Source organism: Lepidochelys olivacea (assembly GCF_965140295.1).
Source record: "Lepidochelys olivacea isolate rLepOli2 genome assembly, chromosome: 3".
Classification (NCBI taxonomy): domain Eukaryota; kingdom Metazoa; phylum Chordata; order Testudines; family Cheloniidae; genus Lepidochelys; species Lepidochelys olivacea.
The window spans coordinates 58,585,105-58,610,030 of record NC_140413.1 but is presented as its reverse complement, the minus strand read 5'-3'; the positions used below and the strand labels follow the sequence as shown (position 1 = coordinate 58,610,030).

The following is a 24,926-nucleotide window of genomic DNA, read 5'->3' as shown; positions in this document are numbered from 1 at the left end:
CTGTTCCTCACACATTCTTGTCAACTGCTGGAAATGGCCCACCTTGATTATCACTACAAAAGGTCGTGTGTCGTGTGTCCGTCCCCCGTCCCCCCCCCCGCTCTCCTGCTGGTAATAGCTCACTTTACCTGATCACTCATGTTACAGTGTGTATGGTAAAATCCATTGTTTCATGTTCTCTGTGTATATAAAATCTCCCCACTGTATTTTCCACTGCATGCATCCGATGAAGTGAGCTGTAGCTCACGAAAGCTTATGCTCAAATAAATTTGTTAGTCTCTGAGGTGCCACAAGTACTCCTTTTCTTTTTGCGGCTGCTACTCTGAAACCTGTCAATGTTTTCAATGACATTTGTTATTTAAAAAAACCGACAATTAAATAGCACAATGGTATCCATCTGCACAATGATAACAAAGGTAAATGATGAAGTGCCAAGAGGAATAAAAATAACATTTAAAAAAGTAAATAATGTAAAGGTGTGAAACTCCATTTATCATGGATGGCAAGAAAAATACAGTCCAGTTCAGGCAATGAGAAGAGCAGCAAAGACAAACTGGCTATGAGTCTTTATGCAGAGGTATAAAGTGATAAGGGATTCTTTTAAACACTAAAAACATTTCTGAATCAAGTCTCCTTTAGCAGCTCAGCACAACCCACAGGGAAGAGGGGTCTTGTCTAGATCCTTGGATGCACTATGCCGCTAACAAAACAGCCCTGGGAAATGGGTGCTGAGTGCGTGGAGAAGAAAAGCCCTTCAGCCCCCCAACGCCCTATTTTGGCAGTCAGTGCATGTGGCACACGCTGTATGAGGTGACTGTTACTCAGTGGCAGATTAGCCACTGGGCCAATGGGGCCATGCCCAGGGGCCTCAGCCAACTGGAGGGCCCTGGAAAAAAGGGTGCTCCCGCTCTGCCTGATGCTCCTGCAGGGGAGTGCGGCAAGACCCCGCACCCTGTCCCTGCTCCCTGCCAGGAGCACGGGGGGACTGCCGACAGAAGGGGGGAGGGGCCCCACTTGGTCTGGCCTAGGGCCCCACAAAACAGTAATTGGCCTCAACCCTGGTCTGGACCAGGCTCCTCCCTGATTTGGCCCCTCTCCTGCCTCTACCTGTTTGACCCTCCTGTGCAGTCAGTATCCCCGCTGCACAGGCTTTGTCCCACAGCTAACGCTGATGAGCCGCAGTTTTTAACGTTACACCGCTTGCCTTCCAGGGCAGAGGGGGGTGAGGGGCTCTGGAGTTGCCAATTTTCTATTTTCAGAAATGCAAACACCCTGGTTCCACCCCTTCTCTGGGGCCCTATTCCCATTCACTCCATCCTCCCTCCCTCCATTGCTCGCTCTCCTCAACCCTTGCTCATTTTCACCGGACTGGGGTAGGGGGCTGGGGTGCGAGGGTTATAGCTGGGGATGTGGGCTCCGGGGTGGGGCCGGAGATGCAGGGTTTGGGGTGTAGGAGGGGGCTCTGGGGTGGGGCCAAGGGGTTTGGAATGCAAAGGGGCTCCAGGCAGGGACAGGGCATTGAGGTGTAGGAGGGGGTATGGGCTCTGGGCTGGGGGTGCAGGCTCTGGGGTGGGGGCTGGGGATGAGGGGTTTGCAGTGCAAGAGGGGGCTTAGGGTGCAGGAGTAGGTTCCCGGCTGGGGCAGGGGGTTGGGGCATGGGAAGGGTTCAGGGTGTGGGCTCCCAGAAAGCTGCCTCCAGGTTGCTGTGGCTCCTAGGCTGAGGTGCAGCCAGGCGGCTTCCTGCGCTGCCCCTGCCTGCAGGCGCTGCCCCCGCAGCTCCCATTGACCACGGTTGGCAGCCAATGGGAGCTGCAGAGCCTGCGGGGGCGTGTGTGTGTGTGTGTGTGTGTGAGCCGCCCAGAGTCCCCCTGGCCACCCCTAAGCCTAGGAGCCAGAGGGAGATGCCAGTAGCTTTCTGGGAGCCGGGCAGGGACCCTGCCTGCCCTGCTAGGAGAGGCCGACCGGACGTTTAACTGCCCGGTCAACAATGCCGACTGGAGCCGCCAGAGTTGGCTGACCCGCTGCCTTGGGCTCCGCTGTGCCCTGGCCGCCGGCGTTTACCTAACGCCCCCCACAACACCGCGCCCCGCGGCTGGCCTCGCTGCTCACGCGCCCGGGAAAGCCCGGCCGCTTGTGGCGTGGGCGGTGCCGCTGTCCCCAGCAGCCAGCGGCGGGAACAGGGTCGTGCCCCGCGCTGAGTTTCGTTTCTCCAGCGGCGCGCCCCGGCCCCGGAAGGGAACTTGCCTGAGCCGGGGCTCGCGCTCGGCGCCTCGGAGCCCGGAGCCAGGCGGGCGCGGGAGGCGGTGCGCGCTGAGCCATGGGGGACCCGTGCGCCGGGGCCAGGCGAGCGAGAGGCTCGAGAAAGGCGGCGAGTCAGAGCAGCGCTCCCGAGCCCCCTCGGAGCCAGCGCGCCCAGCCCCCTGCCCGGGGCGGGGGGCGAGCTGGGGCGGGGGGCGGGGACGCTCGGCCTCCTGGTGAGCATGCCAAAACCCCTAACCCCAGAGACGCCCCTCCGCCCGTTGACCCGCAGGGCGCCACCTCTGCCAGATCCCGCGCAGCGAAGGGACCTGCTCTCAGCGAGACGGGCGGTGTCCCCAAAGGGAAGGGCTCTGCCCCGGGAGAGGGTATCGCTATCCCCAGTAGGCAGGGAGCCGCCCCCCCTCGGAAGGGCTCTGCCCGCAGAGAGACGGGCGCTGCCCCTAAAACAAAAGCGTCCGCCCCCCGAGAGCCGCCCGCTGTAGCTGCCGCCTGCTGCACGGGGGCAGAGAGCGGCGTCGGTGCCAAGTCAGGTGGAGTGGGAGCCCGGCCGCTCCGGGATGTGCTGAAGACACTGAGCCTGGGCCGGCAGGACACGTCGGAGGCCTCGGAGCGTGTGAACCAGCTCATCCGCGCGCTGCTGTCAGCGATCAGAGCCCGGGAGGGCAGTTTCAGCTCAGTAGAGATTCTGGGCACCGGTAGCTACTACGAGCATGTCAAGGTGAGGAGAAACCGGCAGGGGCTTAAGCACTTCATCGCCAGCGGACACGATTAATGTAGGACCTAGCACAGGGGCGGCAAACTTTTTGGGCGGAGGGCCATATCTGGGTGAGGAAATTGCATGCAGGGCCATGAATGTAGGGCTGGGGCAGGGGGTTGGGGTGCAGGGTGGGGCTCAGCAGGGGACTCAGGGCAGGAAGTTAGGGTGCAGGGTGCAGAAGGGGGTTGGGGTGTGGGCTCCGGCCCAGCACTGTTTACCTGGAGTGGCTCCGGGGTTGCAGCGACATGCCCCATTCCTGGCCACTGGGAACTGCAGGGAGAGGTACCTGCAGGTGAGGGCAGCGTGCGGAGCCCTCTGTTCCCCCTCCTCCAGGGGCCGCAGGGACGTGGTGCCGGCTGCTTCTGGGAGTGGCGCAGGGCCTGCGGTGCCAGAGGGCTGGCAATCCTGTGGGCCGGATCCAAAGCCCTGACAGGCCAGGTCCAGCCCATGGGCCATACTTTGCCCACCCCTGACCTAGCATGACTAGGGCACTTCCAGTTGCGTGCATCCGATGAAGTGAGCTGTAGCTGACGAAAGCTTATGCACAAATAAATTTGTTAGTCTCTAACGTGCCACAAGTCCTCCTTTTCTTTTTGTGGATACAGATTAACGTGGCTGCTACTCTGAAACCTTCCAGTTGTGATGTGACTCATAATCTTCTGCCACCTCCAGCCTCCCTCCCTGGAACAGATTTTCAGATACGCTTCAGGGTCCTTTTCTGTCCCTGATTCTTACTTAAAATTGTCTCTATTCAAATTGTCCCAGCATGGCACAGCCCTTGCTTCTGTTGCAGCAGCTTCTGAAACTATAGTGGCTCAGGTTTCAGAGTAACAGCCGTGTTAGTCTGTATTCGCAAAAAGAAAAGGAGTACTTGTGGCACCTTAGAGACTAACCAATTTATTTGAGCATAAGCTTTCGTGAGCTACAGCTCACTTCATCGGATGCATACTGTGGAAAGTGTAGAAGATCTTTTTATATACACACAAAGCATGAAAAAATACCTCCTCCCACCCCACTCTCCTGCTCAAGTGCTCTTTGTGCCTTTCAGGTACAGCACATTATCTTACAGGGACACTTTCACTGCACTCTCTTTCCCATAATGGCTAATTATATTCCTTCTAGCTATGCATTTTATATTGGTGACCATAACCATAGATTTGAGTACTCCCAGGTTCCTAGCAGGTTTCATGAAATCTGTTTTGTCTCCCTTTGGGGTTACATGGATAGTGGGGGCCAGAACCACCCGGGTGGGGCAATTTTCCCCAGGGCAATATACTATACTATAGTATTGCAACTTTTTTTTTATGGAAGGGGCCCGTGAAATTGCTTTACCCCAGGCCTCCTGAATCCTCTGGGCAGCACTCGTGGGGGCTAGTTGGGAGGGAGGGAGATTGATGTTGTAAAAACAGTTTTGTTATAGGGGTGGGGAGGCTTTCCTCCTTAATAAAATTTTCCAGATTTTACAAAAGATATTCAAACTCGTTTACTCTAATTTCTTCAGGAAGTTTGTTGAATTAGTTCCTGTTGATTAAGAGACAGCTCCAGATCTCATACAGTTTGTGCTCTGCATTAATAGTTCTAGAGGAACACAGTTGTCCTGATGGTTCACATAGATGAAGATAATGTAGCTGAGACCTGCTCCATTAGTCCATTTAGACTGGGAGCAGGTGGAAAAACTGGAGCACAGGCTTGATTTGCTCATGGTACCTAAGACACGCAGGCAGCGGTTAGCTGTGGTTTGCCCTAGCTGAAGCCTTTACATTGTTCTGATGTTCAACTATAGATACAGTCAGTTACAATTATCCAGGTTGCAGGTAATAGGGGTATTGATCATTGTGGATAGTCTTTATATATAAGAAGTGGTGGGGACAGGAAGAGTAAACTCTAACATGTCGAGATGGATCCTTCATGGCTGGGGATAACAAGTTTTAACACAGTCTGAGCTGACGCTAGTTATCCCTTAATTCTTCCGGCACACACCACAAACAGCCTGTGCGTGTATCCAAATGGTTTAGTCCTGTCTAAATAAAAAGCATGCTCTTACAACATCCAGAGTATGGAGTCTCATTTGTCTTGGAGTGGAGTGAATTTCAGAAGACCATGAGATAAACAGATTACATGGAGGTCAGAGAACATAAGAACAGCCACACTGGGTCAGACCAAAGGTCCATCTAGTCCAGTATCCTGTCTTCCTACAGTAGCCAATGCCAGGTGCCCCAGAGGGAATGAACAGAACAGGTTATAACCAAGTGATCCATCCCCTGTCACCCATTCCCAGCTTCTGGCAAACAGAGGCTAGGGCTACCATCCCTGCCCGTCCTGGCTAATAACCATTGATGGACCTATCTCCATGAACTTATCTAGTTCTTTTTTGAACCTTGTTATAGTCTTGACCTTCACAACATCCTCGGCAAAGAGTTCCAAGGTTGACTGTGCGTTGTGTGAAGAAATACTTCCTTTTGTTTTAAATCTGCTGCCTATTGATTTCATTTGGTGACCCCTAGTTCTTGTGTTATGAAAAGGAGTAAATAATACTTCCTTATTTACTTTCTCCACACCAGTCATGATTTTACAGACCTCTATCATATCCCCCTTTAATCATCTCTTTTCCAAGCTGAAAAGTCCCAGTCTTATTAATCTCTCCTTATACAGAAGCTGTTCCATACCCCTAATCATTTATGTTGCCTTTTTCTGAACCTTTTCCAGTTCCAATATATTTTTTTTGAGACGCAGCGACCACATCTGATCTGCACACAGTATTCAAATTGTGAGCGTATCATGGATTTAGATAGAGGCAATATGATACTATCTCTTTCTTAATGATTCCCAACATTGTTTGCTTTTTTTTTTTTTTTTTAAACTGCCGCTGCACATTGAGTGGATGTTTTCAGAGAACTATCCCCAATGATTTCAAGATCTCTTTCTTGAATGAGAACAGCCAATTTAGACCCCATCATTTTTTATGTATATTTGGGATTATGTTTTCCAATGTGCATGAAGGTTCTGAACTTCAGTCTCTTATCTAGCAGCCTAAATTTGGACGCCAGGACCTCTCGCCTATCCTTCCCTATGTCATTGGTACCTACATGTACCATGACCGCTGGCTTCTCCCCAGCACTACACATAAGTCTATCTAGATGTCTTGAGAGAGCCACAACTTTCACACCAGGCAGGCAAATCGCCATGCGGTTCTCCCAGTCATCAAAAACCCAGCTATGTTTTTAAATGATCGAATCCCCCATAACTTACCTGTCTCTTCCTAATAACCGGAGTTCCCTCCTCCAGAGAGGTATCCTCAGTGTGAGAGGATACCATATCATCATCTGGAAAGAGGGTCCCCACTTGGGGTGAGGCCTAAAGGTGACTGTCCTGTTGGAAAATTGTACATGATAGGTCCTCTCAGAGCCTGAATCTACTCAATTTTTCTAGTCAATGTGATCATAGAATCATAGAATATCAGGGTTGGAAGGGACCTCAGGAGGTCATCTAGTCCAACCCCCTGCTCAAAGCAGGACCAATCCCCAATTAAATCATCCCAGCCAGGGCTTTGTCAAGCCTGACCTTAAAAACTTCTAAGGAAGGAGATTCTACCACCTCCCTAGGTAACGCATTCCAGTGTTTCACCACCCTCCTAGTGAAAAAGTTTTTCCTAATATCCAACCTAAACCTCCCCCACTGCAACTTGAGACCATTACTCCTTGTCCTGTCCTCTTCTACCACTGAGAATAGTCTAGAACCATCCTCTCTGGAACCACCTCTCAGGTAGTTGAAAGCAGCTATCAAATCCCCCCTCATTCTTCTGTTCTGCAGACTAAACAATCCCAGTTCCCTCAGCCTCTCCTCATAAGTCATGTGTTCCAGACCCCTAATCATTTTTGTTGCCCTTCGCTGGACTCTCTCCAATTTATCCACATCCTTCTTGTAGTGTGGGGCCCAAAACTGGACACCGTACTCCAGATGAGGCCTCACCAATGTCGAATAGAGGGGGACGATCACGTCCCTCGATCTGCTCGCTATGCCCCTATTTATACACCCCAAAATGCCATTGGCCTTCTTGGCAACAAGGGCACACTGCTGACTCATATCCAGCTTCTCGTCCACTGTCACCCCTAGGTCCTTTTCCGCAGAACTGCTGCCTAGCCATTCGGTCCCTAGTCTGTAGCTGTGCATTGGGTTCTTCCGTCCTAAGTGCAGGACCCTGCACTTATCCTTATTGAACCTCCTCAGATTTCTTTTGGCCCAATCCTCCAATTTGTCTAGGTCCCTCTGTATCCTATCCCTGCCCTCCAGCGTATCTACCACTCCTCCCAGTTTAGTATCATCCGCAAATTTGCTGAGAGTGCAATCCTCCAGATCATTTATGAAGATATTGAACAAAACCGGCCCCAGGACCGACCCCTGGGGCACTCCACTTGACACCGGCTGCCAACTAGACATGGAGCCATTGATCACTACCCGTTGAGCCCGACAATCTAGCCAACTTTCTACCCACCTTATAGTGCAATCATCCAGCCCATACTTCTTTAACTTGCTGACAAGAATACTGTGGGAGACCGTGTCAAAAGCTTTGCTAAAGTCAAGAAACAATACATCCATTGCTTTCCCTTCATCCACAGAACCAGTAATCTCATCATAGAAGGCGATTAGATTAGTCAGGCATGACCTTCCCTTGGTGAATCCATGCTGACTGTTCCTGATCACTTTCCTCTCATGTAAGTGCTTCAGGATTGATTCTTTGAGGACCTGCTCCATGATTTTTCCGGGGACTGAAGTGAGGCTGACTGGCCTGTAGTTCCCAGGATCCTCCTCCTTCCCTTTTTTAAAGATTGGCACTACATTAGCCTTTTTCCAGTCATCCGGGACTTCCCCCGTTCGCAACGTGTTTTCAAAGATAATGGCCAATGGCTCTGCAATCACAGCCGCCAATTCCTTTAGCACTCTCGGATGCAACTCGTCCGGCCCCATGGACTTGTGCACGTCCAGCTTTTCTAAATAGTCCCTAACCACCTCTTTCTCCAGAGGGCTGGCCATCTATTCCCCATGTTGTGATGCCCAGCGCAGCAGTCTGGGAGCTGATCTTGTTAGTGAAGACAGAGGCAAAAAAAGCATTGAGTACATTAGCTGAATTAGTGATGGCCATAAGGAAGGCAGTTTTCACTGACAAATGATAGAAAAGAGGTGGCCAGGAGTTCAAATGCCCCTTCCCAAAAAAATCAGGCTTGACAGCACCAGATTAAGGGCCCACAAAAAAGAGGATTCCCAAACTGGGAGGAAGTTCCTTACGGAACTTTGATCCCAGAGGGTTTAAGAAGACTGCATATTCCTGGACTGGAGGGTGATGAGAGGATATTGCCATCAGGTGCACCTGTATTGAGAGGCTGCAGTGTTTTAAGGACAATAGATAGTATCTGCTATGGACTACGTGGCCCATACTGAAAACTTTCTCCATTTGGCTCTGTAGATTAGTCTGGGTGGTGGCTTTCTGCTGTGCAGTAAGATGTTCAGCATTGCACTAGGGCAGTTCAACTCTGTAGATCAGGGGTGTCATAACCATAGGGGTAGCCTAAATTCCTCCTTACCTGTAAGGGGTTAAGAAGCTCAAGTAACCTGGTTGGCACCTGACCAAAGGAACCAATGGGGACAAAAGATACTTTCAAATCTGGGGCGGGAGAAGAGGTTTTGTTTTGGGTTCTTTGTTTTTCTGTGCCGTTCGCTCTTGGGACTAAGAGGGACTGAACATCAATCCATGTTCTCCAGAACTTCCTGAACAAGTCTCTCATATTTCGAACTTGTAAGTAACAGCCAGGCAAGGCGTATTAGTTTACCTTTGTATTCTCAACATGTGAATTTTCCCTTTGCTAGAGGGAGGTTTATCCCTGTTTTGTTATAACTTTGAAACTAAGGCTAGAGGGGGTTCCTCTGTGCTCTTTGAATTTTCTGCTACTCTGTAAGGTTAACTACCAACCGAAGTTTACAGAGGTGATTCTTTTACCTTTTTCTCTTTTAATAAAATCCTTCTTTTTAAGAACGTGACTGATTTTTCCATTGTTCCAAGACCCAGGGGTTTGGTTCTTTGATCATTTTGTAACCAATTGGTTAGGATGTTATTCTCAATCCTCCCCAGGAAAGAGGGTATATAGGCTTGGGGGAATAGGACTCCAAGTGGTCCTTTCCCTGATTGTTAAATCACTTGGTGGTGGCAGCGATCCCAAGGCAAGAAGGGAATCTGCCTTGGGGAAGTTTTAACCTAACCTTAGGGGGTCTTTCATGTGGGTCCCCATATCTGTACCCCAGCGTTCAGAGTGGGGAAGGAACCCTGACATGGTGGCAGAGTGGTGGGATCATTTTTGAACCCAAAAGCACAGCAGGATTTTAAAAGGACTAATTTTTCTTTCCTTTTGGCTGCTTGGAAACAGGTTTTTGCTGAGAGCAGTTAAGAGGTTTTTTTCTCTGCCTGAAGGCAGAGGGGTCAAGTTACAGTAGCAAAGGAATTCACAAGCTGGGTTTTTTTTTCTAACTCTCGGGTATAGCTAGGTTAAACACAAAAAGGCTAGGATTGTGACAGAAAGTGATGTCCAGAAAAAACTGGAATTAGCTAGATTCAAAGCACAAGAGAAAGAAAAGGAACATAAGAGACTGATCGAATTAAAACAACTCGAGAAAGAAGCTGCTGAAAGAGAAGAGAAAGCCAAAGAGGCTGCCCACAAGAAAAAAAGAGAGGAAGCATGCTGAGGAGGAGAGGGAAAAAGAGAGGAAGCATGCACTGGTGTTAGAGATGGCAAGGGCTAAGCAGAATATACCAGACAACCCTAGCAATCCTTCTCCACGTACCTCTTCCCATCCCAGAAAGTTCCCCATCTACAAGGCAGGCGATGATACCGAGGCCTTCTTAGAAAGTTTCGAAAGGGCCTGCCTTGGGTACAGCATCTCTACAGATCAGTACATGGTAGAGCTGAGGCCGCAGCTCAGTGGACCCTTAGCTGAGGTGGTGGTTGAAATGCCTAAGGAACACATGAACAGTTATGAACTTTTTAAAAACAGGCCAGAATCAGAATGGGGCTAACACCCGAGCATGCCCGTCGGCGGTTCAGAGCCCTAAGGTGGAAACCAGACGTGTCATTTACCAGACATGCCTACCACATTGTGAAACATTGGGATGCCTGGACATCAGGAGCAAATGTTAAATCTCCAGAAGAGTTGCCCTTCCTAATGCAAATGGAGCAGTTCTTAGAGGGTGTTCCTGAGGAAATATAAAGGTACATCCTAGATGGGAAGCCCAAAATTGTTGTCGAGGCAGGGGAGATTGGAGCCAAATGGGTGGAGGTGGCAGAAAAGAAAAAAACTAGTAGCAGTTGGAGCGAATATTAGAAGGGGCAACCCAAAACAAATCCCTGTCATCGGGGGCAACCCAAGGCCCCACCTACATCCCAAGGAAAAACCCAGACAGCTTATTGTCCCACTACACCATTCTCCAGCAACCCACCTCGCCCCAGTGACCAGTCAGCTGGGCGATGTTTTAAATGTAATGAGCTGGGGCATGTGAAGGCCAACTGCCCCAAGAACTCCAATATACTGCAGTTCATAACACCGGAGTCACACCCAAGGTCCTCAGGCCCAGATGCCTCCCAGGTACCCTCAGAGCGAAGGAAAACTGAGTGTGGGCGGGAAGAAGGTTACAGCGTGGAGGGACACTGGAGCACAGGTGTCAGCTCTCCACCAATTCTTAGTGGACCCCAAATTCATCAACCCAGAGGCCCAAGTGGCGATTCAACCATTCATGTCAAAATCTTTAAACTTACCTACAGCTGAGTTGCCTGTCCAGTACGTGGGCTGGTCAAGAATGTGGACTTTTGCAGTCTATGATGTTTATCCCATTCCCATGCTGCAGGGGGAAGATTTGGCCAACCATGTGAAGCTAGCCAAGAGGGTGGGAATGGTCACCCGCAGCCAGACTAAGCAAGCTTTCACACCTCTCCCTGTTCCTGAGCCTTCCACCAAGGCCCCGTCTGTGTTACCAGAGACCCAGACAGAGGTGATGGAACCAGATCCCCTGCCAACGACTGCAACAGCCATAGTGGATCCAGTCCCAGAGACCCAGCCAAAGCCAGTCTCAGAAGCAGAACTGGCAAAGCAAGCAGCACCAGAACCGTTGCCAGCATTGAGTCTAGCGCTGGCAAACCCATCTACAACTTCAACACCAGAGGACACCACTGAGCCTGCACTGGCAGCAGCACCAGATAACCCTACACAAGAGGCTCAGCCAGAGCCTGAAATACCACATAGTGCACCAGCGGAGAGCGATTCACAGTCAACGGAAACAGCCCCATCACCTGCATTGCTTCCAGAGGGACCGAGCCCAGGTCCACAATCCAGTGAGGAACTGATGTCTCCAGAATCAAGGGAACAGTTCCAGGCTGAACAGGAAGCAGATGAAAGCCTCCAGGGAGCTTGGACGGCAGCACGGAGCAACCCACTGCCTCTCAGCTCTTCTAATTGATCCCGGTTTGTTGTAGAAAGAGGACTTTTATACAAGGAAACTCTTTCTGGTGGGCACCAAGAAGACTGGCATCCTCAGAGACAATTGGTAGTTCCACCTAAGTACCAGGAAAAGCTCTTGAGCTTAGCCCACAATCATCCTAGTGGCCATGCTGGGGTGAACAGGACCACAGACCATTTGGGAAGGTCATTCCACTGGGAGGGAATGGGCCAGGATGTTTCTACCTATGTCCCATCTTGTGGGGTGTGCCAAAGGGTGGGAAAACCCCAAGACCAGGTCAAAGCCCCTCTCCAGCCACTCCCCATAATTGAGGTCCCATTTCAGCGAGTAGCTGTGGATATTCTGGGTCCTTCCCAAAGAAGACACCCAGAGGAAAGCAGTACATACTGACTTTCATGGATTTTGCTACCCGAGGGCTGGAAGCAGTAGCTCTAAACAACACCAGGGCTAAAAGCGTGTGCCAGGCACTAACAGACATTTTTGCCAGGGTAGGTTGGCCCCCCGACCTCCTTATGGATTCGGGAACTAATTTCCTGGCAGGGACCATGAAAAGCCTATGGGAAGTTCATGAGGTGAACCACTTGGTTGTCATCCCTTACCACCATCAAACAAATGGCCTGGTGGAGAAGTTTAATGGAACTTTGGGGGCCATGATACGTAAATGAGTACTCCAATGATTGGGATCTAGTGTTACAGCAGTTGCTCTTTGCCTGCAGGGCTGTACCACATCCCAATTTAGGGTTTTCACCATTTGAACTTGTGTAAGGCCGCAAGGTTAAGGGGCCATTACAGTTGGTGAAGCAGCAGTGGGAGGGTTTTACTCCTTCTCCAGGAACTAACATTCTGGACTTTGTAACCAACCAACAAAACACCCTCTGAACCTCTTTAGGCCTTGCTAAAGAAAACCTAAAAGATGCTCAGGAAGAGCAAAAGGCCTTGTATGATAAACATGCCAGAAAGCTGTCCTTTAAAGTAGGCGACCAGGTCGTGGTCTTGAAGGCGCTTCAGGCCCATAAGATGGAAGCATCATGGGAAGGGCCATTTACGGTCCAAGAGCACCTGGGAGCTGTCAACTATCTCATAGCATCCCCCACCTCAACCCTTGAGTGTACCATGTTAATTCTCTAAAACCCTTCTATTCCAGAGAATTGAAGGTTTGTCAGTTTACAGCCCAGGGAGGAGATGACGCTGAGTGGCCTGAAGGTGTTTAGTACGAAGGGAAAAGTGACAGGGGCGTGGAAGAGGTAAACCTCTCACTGACCCTCGGATGCATGCAGCGCCAGCGAATCAAGGAGCTGTGAACTAGCTTCACGCTGATGTTCTCAGCCACCCCAGGACGGACACAACGGGCCTACTACTCCATTGACACAGGTAATGCTCGCTCAAGTAGAGCCCAGACTTACCAGGTGGTACCTCAAGCCAAAGCTGCTATAGAACAGGAGATCCAGGACATGCTACAGATAGGTGTAATCAGCCCCTCTAACAGTGCATGAGCATCTCAAGTACTTCTAGTCTCCAAACCGGATGGGGAAATACGCTTTTGCGTGGACTACTGTAAGCTAAATACTGTAACTCACCCAGACAACTTGCTAATGCCACACACAGATGAGCTACTGGAGAAACTGGGATGTGTCCAGTTCATCTCTACCTTAGACTTAACCAAGGGGTACTGGCAAGTACCGCTAGATGAATCCGCCAAGGAAGGATCAGCCTTCATCACCCATGTAGGGCTGCATGAATTTAATGTGCTCCCTTTCGGGCTGAGAAATGCACCTGCCACCTTCCAGAAACTTCTAGATAGTCTCCTAGCGGGATTGGGAGAATCTGCAGTTGCCTATCTGGACGATGTGGCCATATTTTCTGATTCATGTGAAGAACACCACAACCATCTCCAGGAAGTCTTTGAGAGCATAAGAGAGGCAGGGCTATCTGTTAAGGCTAAAAATGTCAAATTGGCCTAAACAGAGTAACTTACTTTGGACAACAGGTGGGTCAAGGAACTATCAATCCCCTACAGGCCAAAGTGAATGCTATCCAAAAGTGGCCTGTCCCAAAGTCAAAGAAACAGGTCCAATCCTTCTTAGGCTTGGCCAGGTATTACAGACGATTTGTACCGCAATACAGCCAAATCGCCGCCCCACTGACAGACCTAACCAGAAAGAACCAGCCAAATGCAGTTCAGTGGACTGAGGAGTGTCAGAAGGCCTTTAACCAGCTTTAAGCGACACTCATGTCTGACCCTGTACTAAGGGCCCCAGACTTTGACAAACCGTTCCTAGTGACCGCAGATGCATCTGAGCGAGGTGTGGGAGCAGTTTTAATGCAGGAAGAACTGGATCAAGAATTCCACCCCATCATGTTTCTCAGCAAGAAACTGTCAGAGTGGGAAAGCCACTGGTCAATCAGCGAAAAGGAATGCTACGCTATTGTGTACGCGCTGGAAAAGCTACGCCCATACATTTGGGGACGGCGTTTCCAACTACAAACTGACCATGCTGCGCTGAAGTGGCTTCACACCGTCCAGGACAGTAACAAAAAACTTCTTCGGTGGAGTTAAGCTCTCCAAGATTTTGATTTTGAAAAACAACATATTTCAGGGACTTCTAACAAAGTAACTGATGCACTCTCCCGTGAAAGTTTCCCAGAATCAGCTGGTTAAATTGTTCTTGAAATGTGGGACATAGTGTTAGTTTTTATATAATCAGTAGTATGTCTAGAGGTGCATGGGTCTTATCAACTCTGTTTTCTCCTAGAGCTCCAGGAAGAAATCACAGCCAGTGTGGTACCGGTTGTCCGACACCATCTGTGATTTGTGGGGTGTGTCATAACCATAGGGGTAGCCTAAATTCCTCCTTACCTGTAAGAGGTTAAGAATCTCAAGGTTAGCACCTGACCAAAGGAACCAATGGGGATAAAAGATACTTTCAAATCTGGTTGGGGGGGGAGGGAAGAGATTTTGTTTGGGGTTCTTTGTTTTCCTGTGCCGTTTGCTCCTGGGACTAAGAGGGACCGGACATCAATCCATGTTCTCCAAATCTTTCTGAACAAGTCTCTCATATTTCGAACTTGTAAGTAACAGCCAGGCAAGGCGTATTAGTTTACCTTTGTTTTCTCAACTTGTGAATTTTCCCTTTGCTAGAGGGAGGTTTATCCCTGTTTTGTTGTAACTTTGAAACTAAGGCTAGAGGGGGTTCCTCTGTGCTCTTTGAATTTTCTGCTACTCTGTAAGGTTAACTACCAACCGAAGTTTACAGAGGTGATTCTTTTACCTTTTTCTCTTTTAATAAAATCCTTCTTTTTAAGAACGTGACTGATTTTTCCATTGTTCCAAGACCCAGGGGTTTGGTTCTTTGATCATTTTGTAACCAATTGGTTAGGATGTTATTCTCAAGCCTCCCCAGGAAAGGGGGTGTATAGGCTTGGGGGAATATTTTGGGGGAATAGGACTCCAAGTGATCCTTTCCCTGATAGTTTGTTAAGTCACTTGGTGGTGGCAGCAATCCCAAGGCAAGAAAGGAATCTGTGCCTTGGGGAAGTTTTAACCTAAGCTGGTAAGAATAAGCTTAGGGGGTCTTTCATGTGGGTCCCCACATCTGTACCCCAGAGTGGGGAAGGAACTCCGACAAGGGGGTCTCAAATTCAATTTACCTTAGGGCCAGCGCCAGTCCTCAGATTCTCCCAGCAGGCCAATAATGTCACTCATACTACCCAGAACCCACTCCCCAAAACTCCGCCCTCTCCAATCTCTGCCCCCTAATCTGCCTAAGGCTTTGGGAGGGAGTTTGGGTGAGGGAGGTGGTCTGGGTTAAGGGATTGGGGTGCAGGCTCTGGGAGGGAGTTTGGGTAGGGGAGAAGGTCTGGGGTGCAGGCTCCTGGATGGAGTTTGCGTGCTGGGTGCAGGCTCTGGGCTGGGGCGGAGGGTGAGGGCGCACGAGGAGGGAGTAGGGTTGCAGGCTCTGGGCAGGGGGAAGGGTGCAGGCTCTGGGAGGGAGTTTGGGGGCAGGAGAGGGTGTATGGGAAGGGGAATGGGGTGCAAGCTCTAGGAGGGAGTTTGGGGCAGAAGGGTGTGGGGAGGGGGTGCAGGCTCTGGCAGGGAATTTGGGGATGGGAGGGAGTACATGGGGAGGGGATCGGGGGGTGCAGCGCTTACCTGGGGCTCCAAGGTGGGGTGGGCCGGGGGCCTCCACACGCTGCTGCCCCCCAGGCACAGCTCTCACAGCTTCCCATTGGCCGCAGGGGTGCTCGGGATGGGGGCAGCACGTGGAGGCACAGCTCCGCCCCACCCTGGGGCTGACAGACACATGGAGCTAGCGTGCAGAAAGCCGCTCAACTCTGCTACACTGCCGGTGGCTAGTGCTTGGGCTATTTACAATGGGGACGCGCGGGAGCAGCAGGCAGGGCTAAGAGAGAGACCCGGCCCCAGAATTCCTGGAGCCCTACGAGCCACACTGGGGAGGTTCTCGGGCTGCAGATGGCCCACGGGCCGGGAGTTTGAGACCCCTGCTGTGGATGTTATCAGAATTCAAGAAGAATGTTGATATATTGAAGAGGTTTCAGAGGAGAACGATAGGAATGATTAAAGGATTAGAAGAACATGCCTCAGCGATTGAGCTTGATGGATCTATTTATCTTAACAAAGCAAAAGTTTAGAGGTGACTTGATTACAGCCTATTACTACTAACTTCAATAAGAGGGAGGGAGAATTGAGCAGCATAATTTGGGTCTGTCTCTTCTTGCTGCACTTAGGCCTTTTATATCGATGTTGTGTAAGTTGTTCCAGTTTCACTTTATGAAATGTGTTGCTTACCCCACTCTAACAGAATGATTAAATCACTTCTAATCTACAGCCATCCAAAAATAAAACTTCCAGTAAGAGTTGATAAGAGTATCTGCCTGACAGGGTTGTATTGTCTTTCTCCTGTTGAGGGTTCCCTGGTCTTAATTTACTGCAAATTAGCATACATTTGTTCCCCTCATCACTGCACATGGAAGTGGATGGGAGAATAAAGTTCATAGAGGTATTTATAATGGAAATGCAGGCTAAAACTTTACCTGTAATAACAAAACTCAGTAAGCATTGTATTTCTATGATTCACAGATTTCTGCACCAAATGAGTTCGATATCATGTTTACAATGCCAGCTCCTAGAGTTGAACTGGAACAATGTGATGGCTCTGGTGCCTTTTATTATGTGAGACTTAAAAGAAATCCTCAAGGAAACGATCTGGACAAATTTATACAGGAAGATGGAACATTAGCAGCCTGTAAGATGCTTTTTGCCCTGAGGAACATTATTAAAGAAATTGTAAAGAGCATGACAAGTAAGTATTCAGTGGATAATATTTTCACTTACAGGTATTACTGTTCACATTAATCTCTGTACATATAAATCACTGTAAGTAGTGTTGTACATACAACTTCTGTTCCTGTCAACAGTGCCTTCATAGATGTGTGCACAAAATGCTAGAAAAACCTATATATGAGCTTTTTCTTGTTGCAAGAGCAACAAGAGAAGAGCAACCACAGACATACAGGGCCTGATTCACTCCACAGAGTGTGCAGTGGAAGGGTTCTGCCTGACTCCGTTCTTATGCAGCAAGCTGTTTTTGCAAATTGAAATGAAGGACATTCAGGGTACGGTCTAAAGCCGTGTATACACCTGCCACCTGACTCATTCAACATGACCTTGTGCAAAGGTCTTGGTGTTGAGCCTCCAGCAAAAGAGACTAAAAGGTAGCTATATATTTTCCCCTTCATTTTTGCTGTTCCTCCCGAGCTTCAAAAGTTTAATAAGAATTTTTAACTAATGCGTCTGTGGCAGACCACTCATTCCTTATCTTGTCTCAATGAAATAGTTCTTTTTAAAAGTATGTTGTCCTAACTAGCTGTACAGAAAATACAGTTTCTAGGTATAAAACTTGGACTGTAACAATTGTATTAACTCAAGAAGACTTTCTTTAGAATATTCTTTGTATAGGACAACTCCCCAATAGAGTCTGCTTAACGAGCTCTGGAAATGTGGAGACTTAAAAATAAGTGTTTCAGATCTAATATTTCCCCCAAATACAGTCAGTCTCTCAGGGATAAAACAAATTAGAGTTTAATTCAGGCCAGTCACATTATGAAAACAACAGATGGCTTAAACAAGTTTGCAGAAGTATTTGAAAAAATCCTTATCCCATATACTGACTCAATTTCTTCTGCTTTATACCAAGCGTTCTTACATTTTTACTGGAAGTAAGCTTTCTGTAGTTTCTAAACTTATCCTGTCCCTCTTAAAACAAAGCAGTTTTTTCTTCCAGCAAGGTGCTAGAAACATTCAAACTTATAAGTTTGTATAAAAACTCCAGAGACTGATTGTTGTAGCGCTGAAATGACTGATACGGTTTTTGACGTCTGAGGTTCTTTTACGTCAGCATTAAACTGTTCAAATAACCTTGTCCCTAATGGACCAGGTCAGTGAATGTGGATCTTGTGAAAAATTCAGTGTCTTGCTTTTCAGTGTAGTATTTTTTGCTCAAGAATATGGTGCTATAATCAGGGTTGATACTCACATGGAAAAGAGGGGTGAATCTATGTTGAATTATGGTGTGTAGACCAAGATATAAAGTAAGCACTATACATAATGGAATGCCCATTGATGTCAGCAGGGGGGTTATGCAGAAATTAGGGAAGAATATGACCTTCATTCATTAAATATTTTATTTGTGTAACCCCTTGTAGTTTAGAGAGAATGGTCCCTTTAAATCTTTTTCCTATTGGGGAGGGGGAGCAGTGAGAGAAAGGAGGGAAACTTGGGGGTGTGGCTCTGGAGCCCAGGGAGAGAAGGGCTGCAGCCGGGAGGCCCTGGACAAAGTGAAGGGGAGAGAACCTGCCTGAAGCCTGGGAAGTACAGGGTGGCCAATCGGGGACACCCCAGGACAGGAGCCAGGAGGAGCACTGTGCCAGGGAGGAATTTGCCCAAGAAGGACAGGCTGGAACTGGACCCAGTATCACTGCTGCCCAGGGCTGCATGGGGCTGAGAGTACTGGGGCTTGTGACTCTGCATTGGGAATAAGGAGGGAGGCTGCTAGTTAGTTAAGTGGGGAAGTTGTTGCTCTGTGTGGCTTTGCAGGGAGCGGCAGAAGAGGGTACCGGAGGGGTCTGTTGGGGAAAGTTCACTGGCGCCGAAGATGACCAGGAGCACCCAAGACTCGCCATTGAACTGGAACTCTGCACAGGACTCCTGAGCTCTATGTGCAGATACATTCCTCAGTGTCTGCTCTTTCAGATTGTGCTACCACTGGGCCTGTGGGGCCTTAGTTTGGATGCAACCCTTTTCTACTGCTCCCCCTACATTTCCCCTTGTTGTTTTTCTCCTCTCACCCCTCTGTAAATAAGTATCTCCCTTTGCTATATCCATTGTACTTTTCCTGTGGGTGTGTGTGTGTTCACTCTGGGGGGTTTGGAACAGGTGCCTCTGGGGTGGAAGGAATTGTCCTGCTGCATTCCTGCGTGCGCCGTCTCTTGGCCAGAGCTGCCTGCAGAGCAGACTCCATCTTGGCCACGAGGGCACTAAAGTTAAATTTGACAATTTATTTCCAAAACAAATGTAACACTAACAATATACTCTACGTGAGAAAATACAGTCCCCTTTAGCTAACAGGTATGTGTGTTGAAAATTGTGAACATAACAACTAACATTTACAATATTAAATATAAAAATACATTGGGTTCTATGGGTCTACTGTATTCATACAAAAATATTCCTAAACACCACAAGAACGTTCCACTTTTAGAATCAGTACTCACTGCAAATACAAGATCTCTCCAAAACACCTTAATTTCAGTTATATTAGAAAGGCACTTTCTTTTCATTACATGGTAGCATATTAATGCAGCTAGTCAAATACTGAAATCTTATGTTAAAATTTTACATAAGCTACTTACAAAAATGGCTTGGTTATTTGTTCTCAATGGGGGAAACCCGTAATTATTTGTCCCTCATGGAGTTCTAAGTAGTTTCATGCATCTTCCTTTGTTTACTTGGTCAATTTTCTGCACATACCTTAAAAAAAAAGAACTATTTGCATTATACAAACTGATTTAAAAATACTTAGTCTCTTCATATATTCTCTAATAGTCAATTACTGAAGCTTTGTATACGACATGATTTAGCTGCAAATTCTAATTAAATAAACAAAAAAACATTCAAAAATGGTTTCCTCCAATATTAAAAAGTTCAGCTTATTAAAGAAAAGTTGTTACTTTTTTTTTTTTTATAGGAACGGAAATGAAAGTGACTGTGGATAAAAAAAAGGCTGGAAGCCCTGCAATAACACTTCGCATTGGGAATCCTCCAATGGAGATATCAGTGGATATAATCCTGGCTTTGGAAGTTCGGAGTCAGAGCTGGCCTGCTAGTACACAGGATGGCCTAAAAATTGAAAAATGGCTAGGAAGGAAAGTCAAACAAGAATATAAATGGAAGCCAATATACCTAGTACCCAAACATGCCAAGGATGGAAGAGTGCTAAAAGGTATTGTCTTTATTTTGAATACAAACTAACTTTTTTTTCTTTTTTTTTTTTTTTTTAAATGTGAGAGGGGTCTTCTTCTCAACTAGTAATTACCCAACTGTTATAAGGGGAAACTACGTATTACTTTGTTTGTCAGCAGGGCCTGCAGTATTCTCCTCTTAACAGAGGGGTAGCTGTGTTAGTCTGTATCCACAAAAACAACGAGGAGTCCGGTGGCACCTTAAAGACCAACAGAGTTATTTGCGCATAAGCTCTCGTGGGTAAAAAACCCACTTCTTCAGATGACTGAAGTGTAAATTATAGATACAGGCATAAATATATATATAGGCACATGAAGAGAAGGGAGTTACCTTACAAATGGAGAACCAGTGTTGTAAACCAATACATAAAAGGATAAATGGATACAAATCAGACATCAGGAATGGGAATATACAAAAGCCAGTAGCAGAACACTTCAATCTCCCTGGACATTCAGTAACAGATTTAAAAGTAGCCATCCTTCAACAAAAAACTTCAGTAACAGACTTCAAAGAGAAACTGCAGAGCTACAATTCATTTGCAAACTTAACACCATCAATTTGGGCTTAAATAGGGATTGGGAGTGGCTGGCTCACCACAAAAGCAATTTTCCCTCTCTTGGTATTGATACCTCCTCATCAATTATTGGGAGTAGATCACACCCACCCTGACTGAATTGGCCTTCAACATTGGTTCTCCACTTGTAAGGTAACTCCCTTCTCTTCATGTGCCAATATATATTTATGCCTGTATTCATAATTTTCACTTTTACCCATGAAATCTTATGCCCAAATAAATGTTAGTCTTTAAGGTGCCACCGGACTCCTTGTTATTCTTCTCTTAGTCTGTCTTGTCCGTGGCTACATCTGGATCAGAGCCATCATCTAAGAAAACCCTATCTTTGAATTATTAAACTTGTGCTATTATTTGTATTGTGGAGGCTCTGTACAAAGACAGTTTCTACCCTGAAGCTCTTACATCAACGTGTCTGACATTGAAGTAATTTGAGATAGACCCTCCCATATTGGAACATTGTGGTACTTACCAACCATGGCCATGAAGAGGTATTTTTGCCACCTTTTTCGATTATACAATAGAAACCTATTAAGAATGAAAGAAAGTATGCTTTTGCACAAATAGAACATCAAAATGAGTTTCTGTATGTGAAGTTGAGTGATTTAGTCTACACAAAAATACATCTAAAATCTCAATGTTTTGCATTGTCAGGGCAATTTACTAGATTTCCCCATCAAGTTCAGGTCTTCATAAGTGCACCATTACCATTATTTTTATTTAACTTGGCTGTCACAATCATGATCTGTGGCAGTAGAGTACATCTAGGGGGAAACTGACATTTTTTCTACTATATTTCAGCAAAAGAAAGTGTTATGCTAAAGAAAGGCTTTGCTACAGAATTTATTTTTTAAAAAGCTCAGTACAGAATTCCACCTAATGCTATTTGAGAGTAGTATTACCTTGTCATGTTGATCTCCTGTAATAGGAAGATTAAATTTAAAACCGTGACTATGTGCTTCATGACACAGAAAGCTGATCGATAACTGGGTGGGAAGCATATAGCCATGTGTTGGTGCGATAAAAATAATGTGGCTTAAGCCTATTTAATTCTTCATGGGTGTTAATTTACTCAAACTGAATGCCTTGCCTTGGGTGGATAACAGGGTACTATTGCGAGAGTAACAGAGGCGTACTCCTAAAACAAGATCATGTCAGAATCAATAGACAGTGGAAGAAGTCTTAAAAATAAAGTTATGCCAAACACTACCGCAATTGGCTTATCCCAAAACAAAAAATTGTTTTAAGATTGAAAGTACATTTCAAGTAATTTTAAAGATGGAAGACTTCCTGGGGTGTTGTAATTATCCCAAAACCATGCATTGTAAACCCAGGAAATTAAGAGTTAAATTTACACTTCAAGAAAATCCAAACATATTTAGGTATGGAAATGCAGTTAAGGTATCCAGACAACCATAACTCTGTCTTGTAGGAACATCATGAAAAATGTTGGGGATTTTAGCATTTTGTGGATTAGATTATTAAACTGATATTTTTAAAGTAAAAAAAAAAATGTTGCAGACATGTCCAAATAAATTCACTTCAGGATGACTTTTCTTTAGCTACAGAAACTGTGTAAGACTCATATTCTAAATGGGTAAAAGTGTTAATAAAACGTTTGTATTCTTTTAATACATATTTAGAAGACACCTGGCGACTCTCTTTCTCACACATTGAAAAGGACATGATAAAGAACCATGGCAACACAAAGACATGTTGTGAATCTAAGGGAGTGAAGTGTTGTAGGTTAGTACTTCGTATGTCTTTTTTAAAGTCTCTTTTAGCCACTATATCAATCTAGCAAGTGTGTTCGTTCTTTCTAAATTTAGAATTTAATCTGTGGTGTGAGAGAACAAGAACCCATACTCAGGAATGATAGTGAGCCTCTATGAAGCCTTTTTATTTGAAAAACACTTCATGCAGATCACCTAATCCTCACAACACCCTTCTGTTGTAGGCAAATAAATACAATCTTGTGCAGTGCTGACTATGTCTGGCTTCCATTGAAGTCTAAGGAAGATGGGGGCATACTACATCACAAATTCACTTCCCATTTTTGCATTATAAAGCAAACAGATGAAATCTGTCAAAAAAACAAAACAATCCCTCCCCACACTTCCTAAGTCTGATAAAAAAAAGTTAGCCCCAGTGTGTTAGATTGGGAAGTCTATTGGCTCAGCCATTAGGATCTTCACCACTGTGGACAAGAAGCTGGATATTAGTCAAACAGTGTGCCCTTGTTGCCAAGTAGGCTAACGATATTTTGGGCTGTATAAGTAGTGGCATTGCCAGCAGATGGAGGGACATGATCGTTCCCCTCTATTCGACATTGGTGAGGTCTCATGTGGAGTACTGTGTCCAGTTTTGGGCGCCACACTACAAGAAGGATGTGGGAAAATTGGGGAGTCCAGTGGAGGGCAACAAAAATGATTAAGGGTCTGGAGCACATGACTTATGAGGAGAGGCTGAAGGAACTGGGATTGTTTAGTCTGCAGAAGAGAAGAATGAGGGGGGATCTGACAGTTGCTTTCAACTACCTGAAGGGGGGGTTCCAGATAGGATGGATCTAGACTGTTTCAGTGGTACAGATGACAGAAGAAGGAATAATGGTCTCAAGTTGCAGTGGGGGAGGTTTAGGTTGGATGTTAGGAAAAACTTTTTCACTGGGAGGCTGGTGAAGCACTGGAATGCGTTACTAGGGTGGTGGCAGAATCTCCTTCTTGAGAGGTTTTCAAGGTCAGGCTTGACAAAGCCCAGGCTGGATGATTTAGTTGGGGATTGGGCCTGCTTTGAGCAGGGGGTTGGGCTAGAAGACCTCCTGAGGTCCCTTCCAATCCTGATGTTCTATGATTCACTATATATACTAGATATTGGACACTAAATAAGTTAGCTATTTGAGGCAATTCATTAATTAGTATGTTGGGGGTGGGGGGTAAGGGGAAAATACATGAAGATCCATTTGGTGTTTTAAACAGTATAATTTAAGGAATTGATTTTTGACAGATAATCCATTTTGCATTCTGTAGTTTTACAAATCATGAACCCTTCTGAATTTCATTAATAATTCTAAGCATAGGAAGAGAGAAAACAGAGTCATCAAGTAGGTGTGCATATAAAGACAAAGCTAACTCCTTGAGAGTCTACTTCATGTTGGTCAGTTCTCTAGATTTGACATACAAGACATCAAATTATTAGAATCATTTTATTTTTGGCTACAACAGTAATTTCAAAAATTGTTTTATGGACTGGGCCAGATTCACTATTGTTGGTGCAACCACATGTAAATTGCACCTTCCCATACCCATTGGCTCCTTCTGTCCGAGGGAAGGCAGTGGTATATCAGTTTGTCAGAAAAGGGCAGCTTTAATTTGCAGCAGTCTCCAAAACTGCCCACTGGTGGTAACTGCTGTGGGGAGTGCACTAAATGAAGCATATGACTGGCCAACACTACTCAGTTTCTGGGTTATGATGGCTCTCAGTGGAAGGAAATTTCTATTATAATGCATCACTGAAACTTCCCTTGGACGCAGTCCTTCAATCTTGGGAGCCCTGTGGAAAAGCTAATGTAATCCTGGGATGAATCTGGCCTACAAAAATGCAATGGGTTTTCATACTTCATAGGAAAATATTATTGGCAAGATTCTTTATCCCACTGGTTAGGAATCAGCATCAAATGCCTCACAAAAGCAAAATATTCTGTACTTTAACAACATTTCCAGAAACACTTATTTAGCATACATAAGGCATTTCCCAGTAATATCATCTTCTTGTTCAACAGGAAAAACTGTCTGAAACTTCTGAAGCATCTTCTGGATCAGCTTAAAACAAAACATGGAAACAGACGGGGGCTGGACAAATTCTGTTCCTACCATGCCAAAACTGCCTTTTTCCAAGCATGTGTCCTTTGGCCAGATGACAAACAATGGCTGTTCACAGACCTTGAGAGCTGTTTTCAAAATTTTTTGGATTACTTTCTGGACTGCCTCAACAACGCATACCTTCCACACTTCTTTATTCCTACACATAACCTTTTTAGTAGGCAATTGATTGATAAGGCAAGCAGTGATTTCCTTTCAAAGGAAATTAAATATGAAATAAACAATAGATTTCCAATATTTGAACTGCAGAATTAAGGAAATATTCTATTGTGTTTTTTAAAATTTTCATTTATATTTTATAAATCAGAATATCTAATAAAGAATCAACATTTGAAGTTATTCCTTGGGAATTTCTGGTGCTATGAAAAGTGGTGGTAAAGTAATCATGGACAATAAATGAGACTTGCACATTTAAATTAAATTAT

General features: G+C 46.3%; 1 protein-coding gene across 1 annotated transcript; it reads left to right on the top strand.

Moving 5' to 3' along the window:
* Window positions 1-1,902: 1,902 nt before the first annotated feature.
* CGAS (cyclic GMP-AMP synthase) lies at window positions 1,903-24,756 on the top strand (the record flags this gene model as incomplete). Its single annotated transcript, XM_084622745.1, has 5 exons — window positions 1,903-2,977; window positions 16,612-16,834; window positions 19,778-20,032; window positions 22,267-22,369; window positions 24,402-24,756. The coding sequence occupies exons 1-5, from the start codon at window positions 2,318-2,320 to the stop codon at window positions 24,754-24,756; spliced, it is 1,596 nt and encodes a 531-aa protein (XP_084478871.1). The 5' UTR covers window positions 1,903-2,317.
* Between the last annotated feature and the right edge of the window lie 170 nt (window positions 24,757-24,926).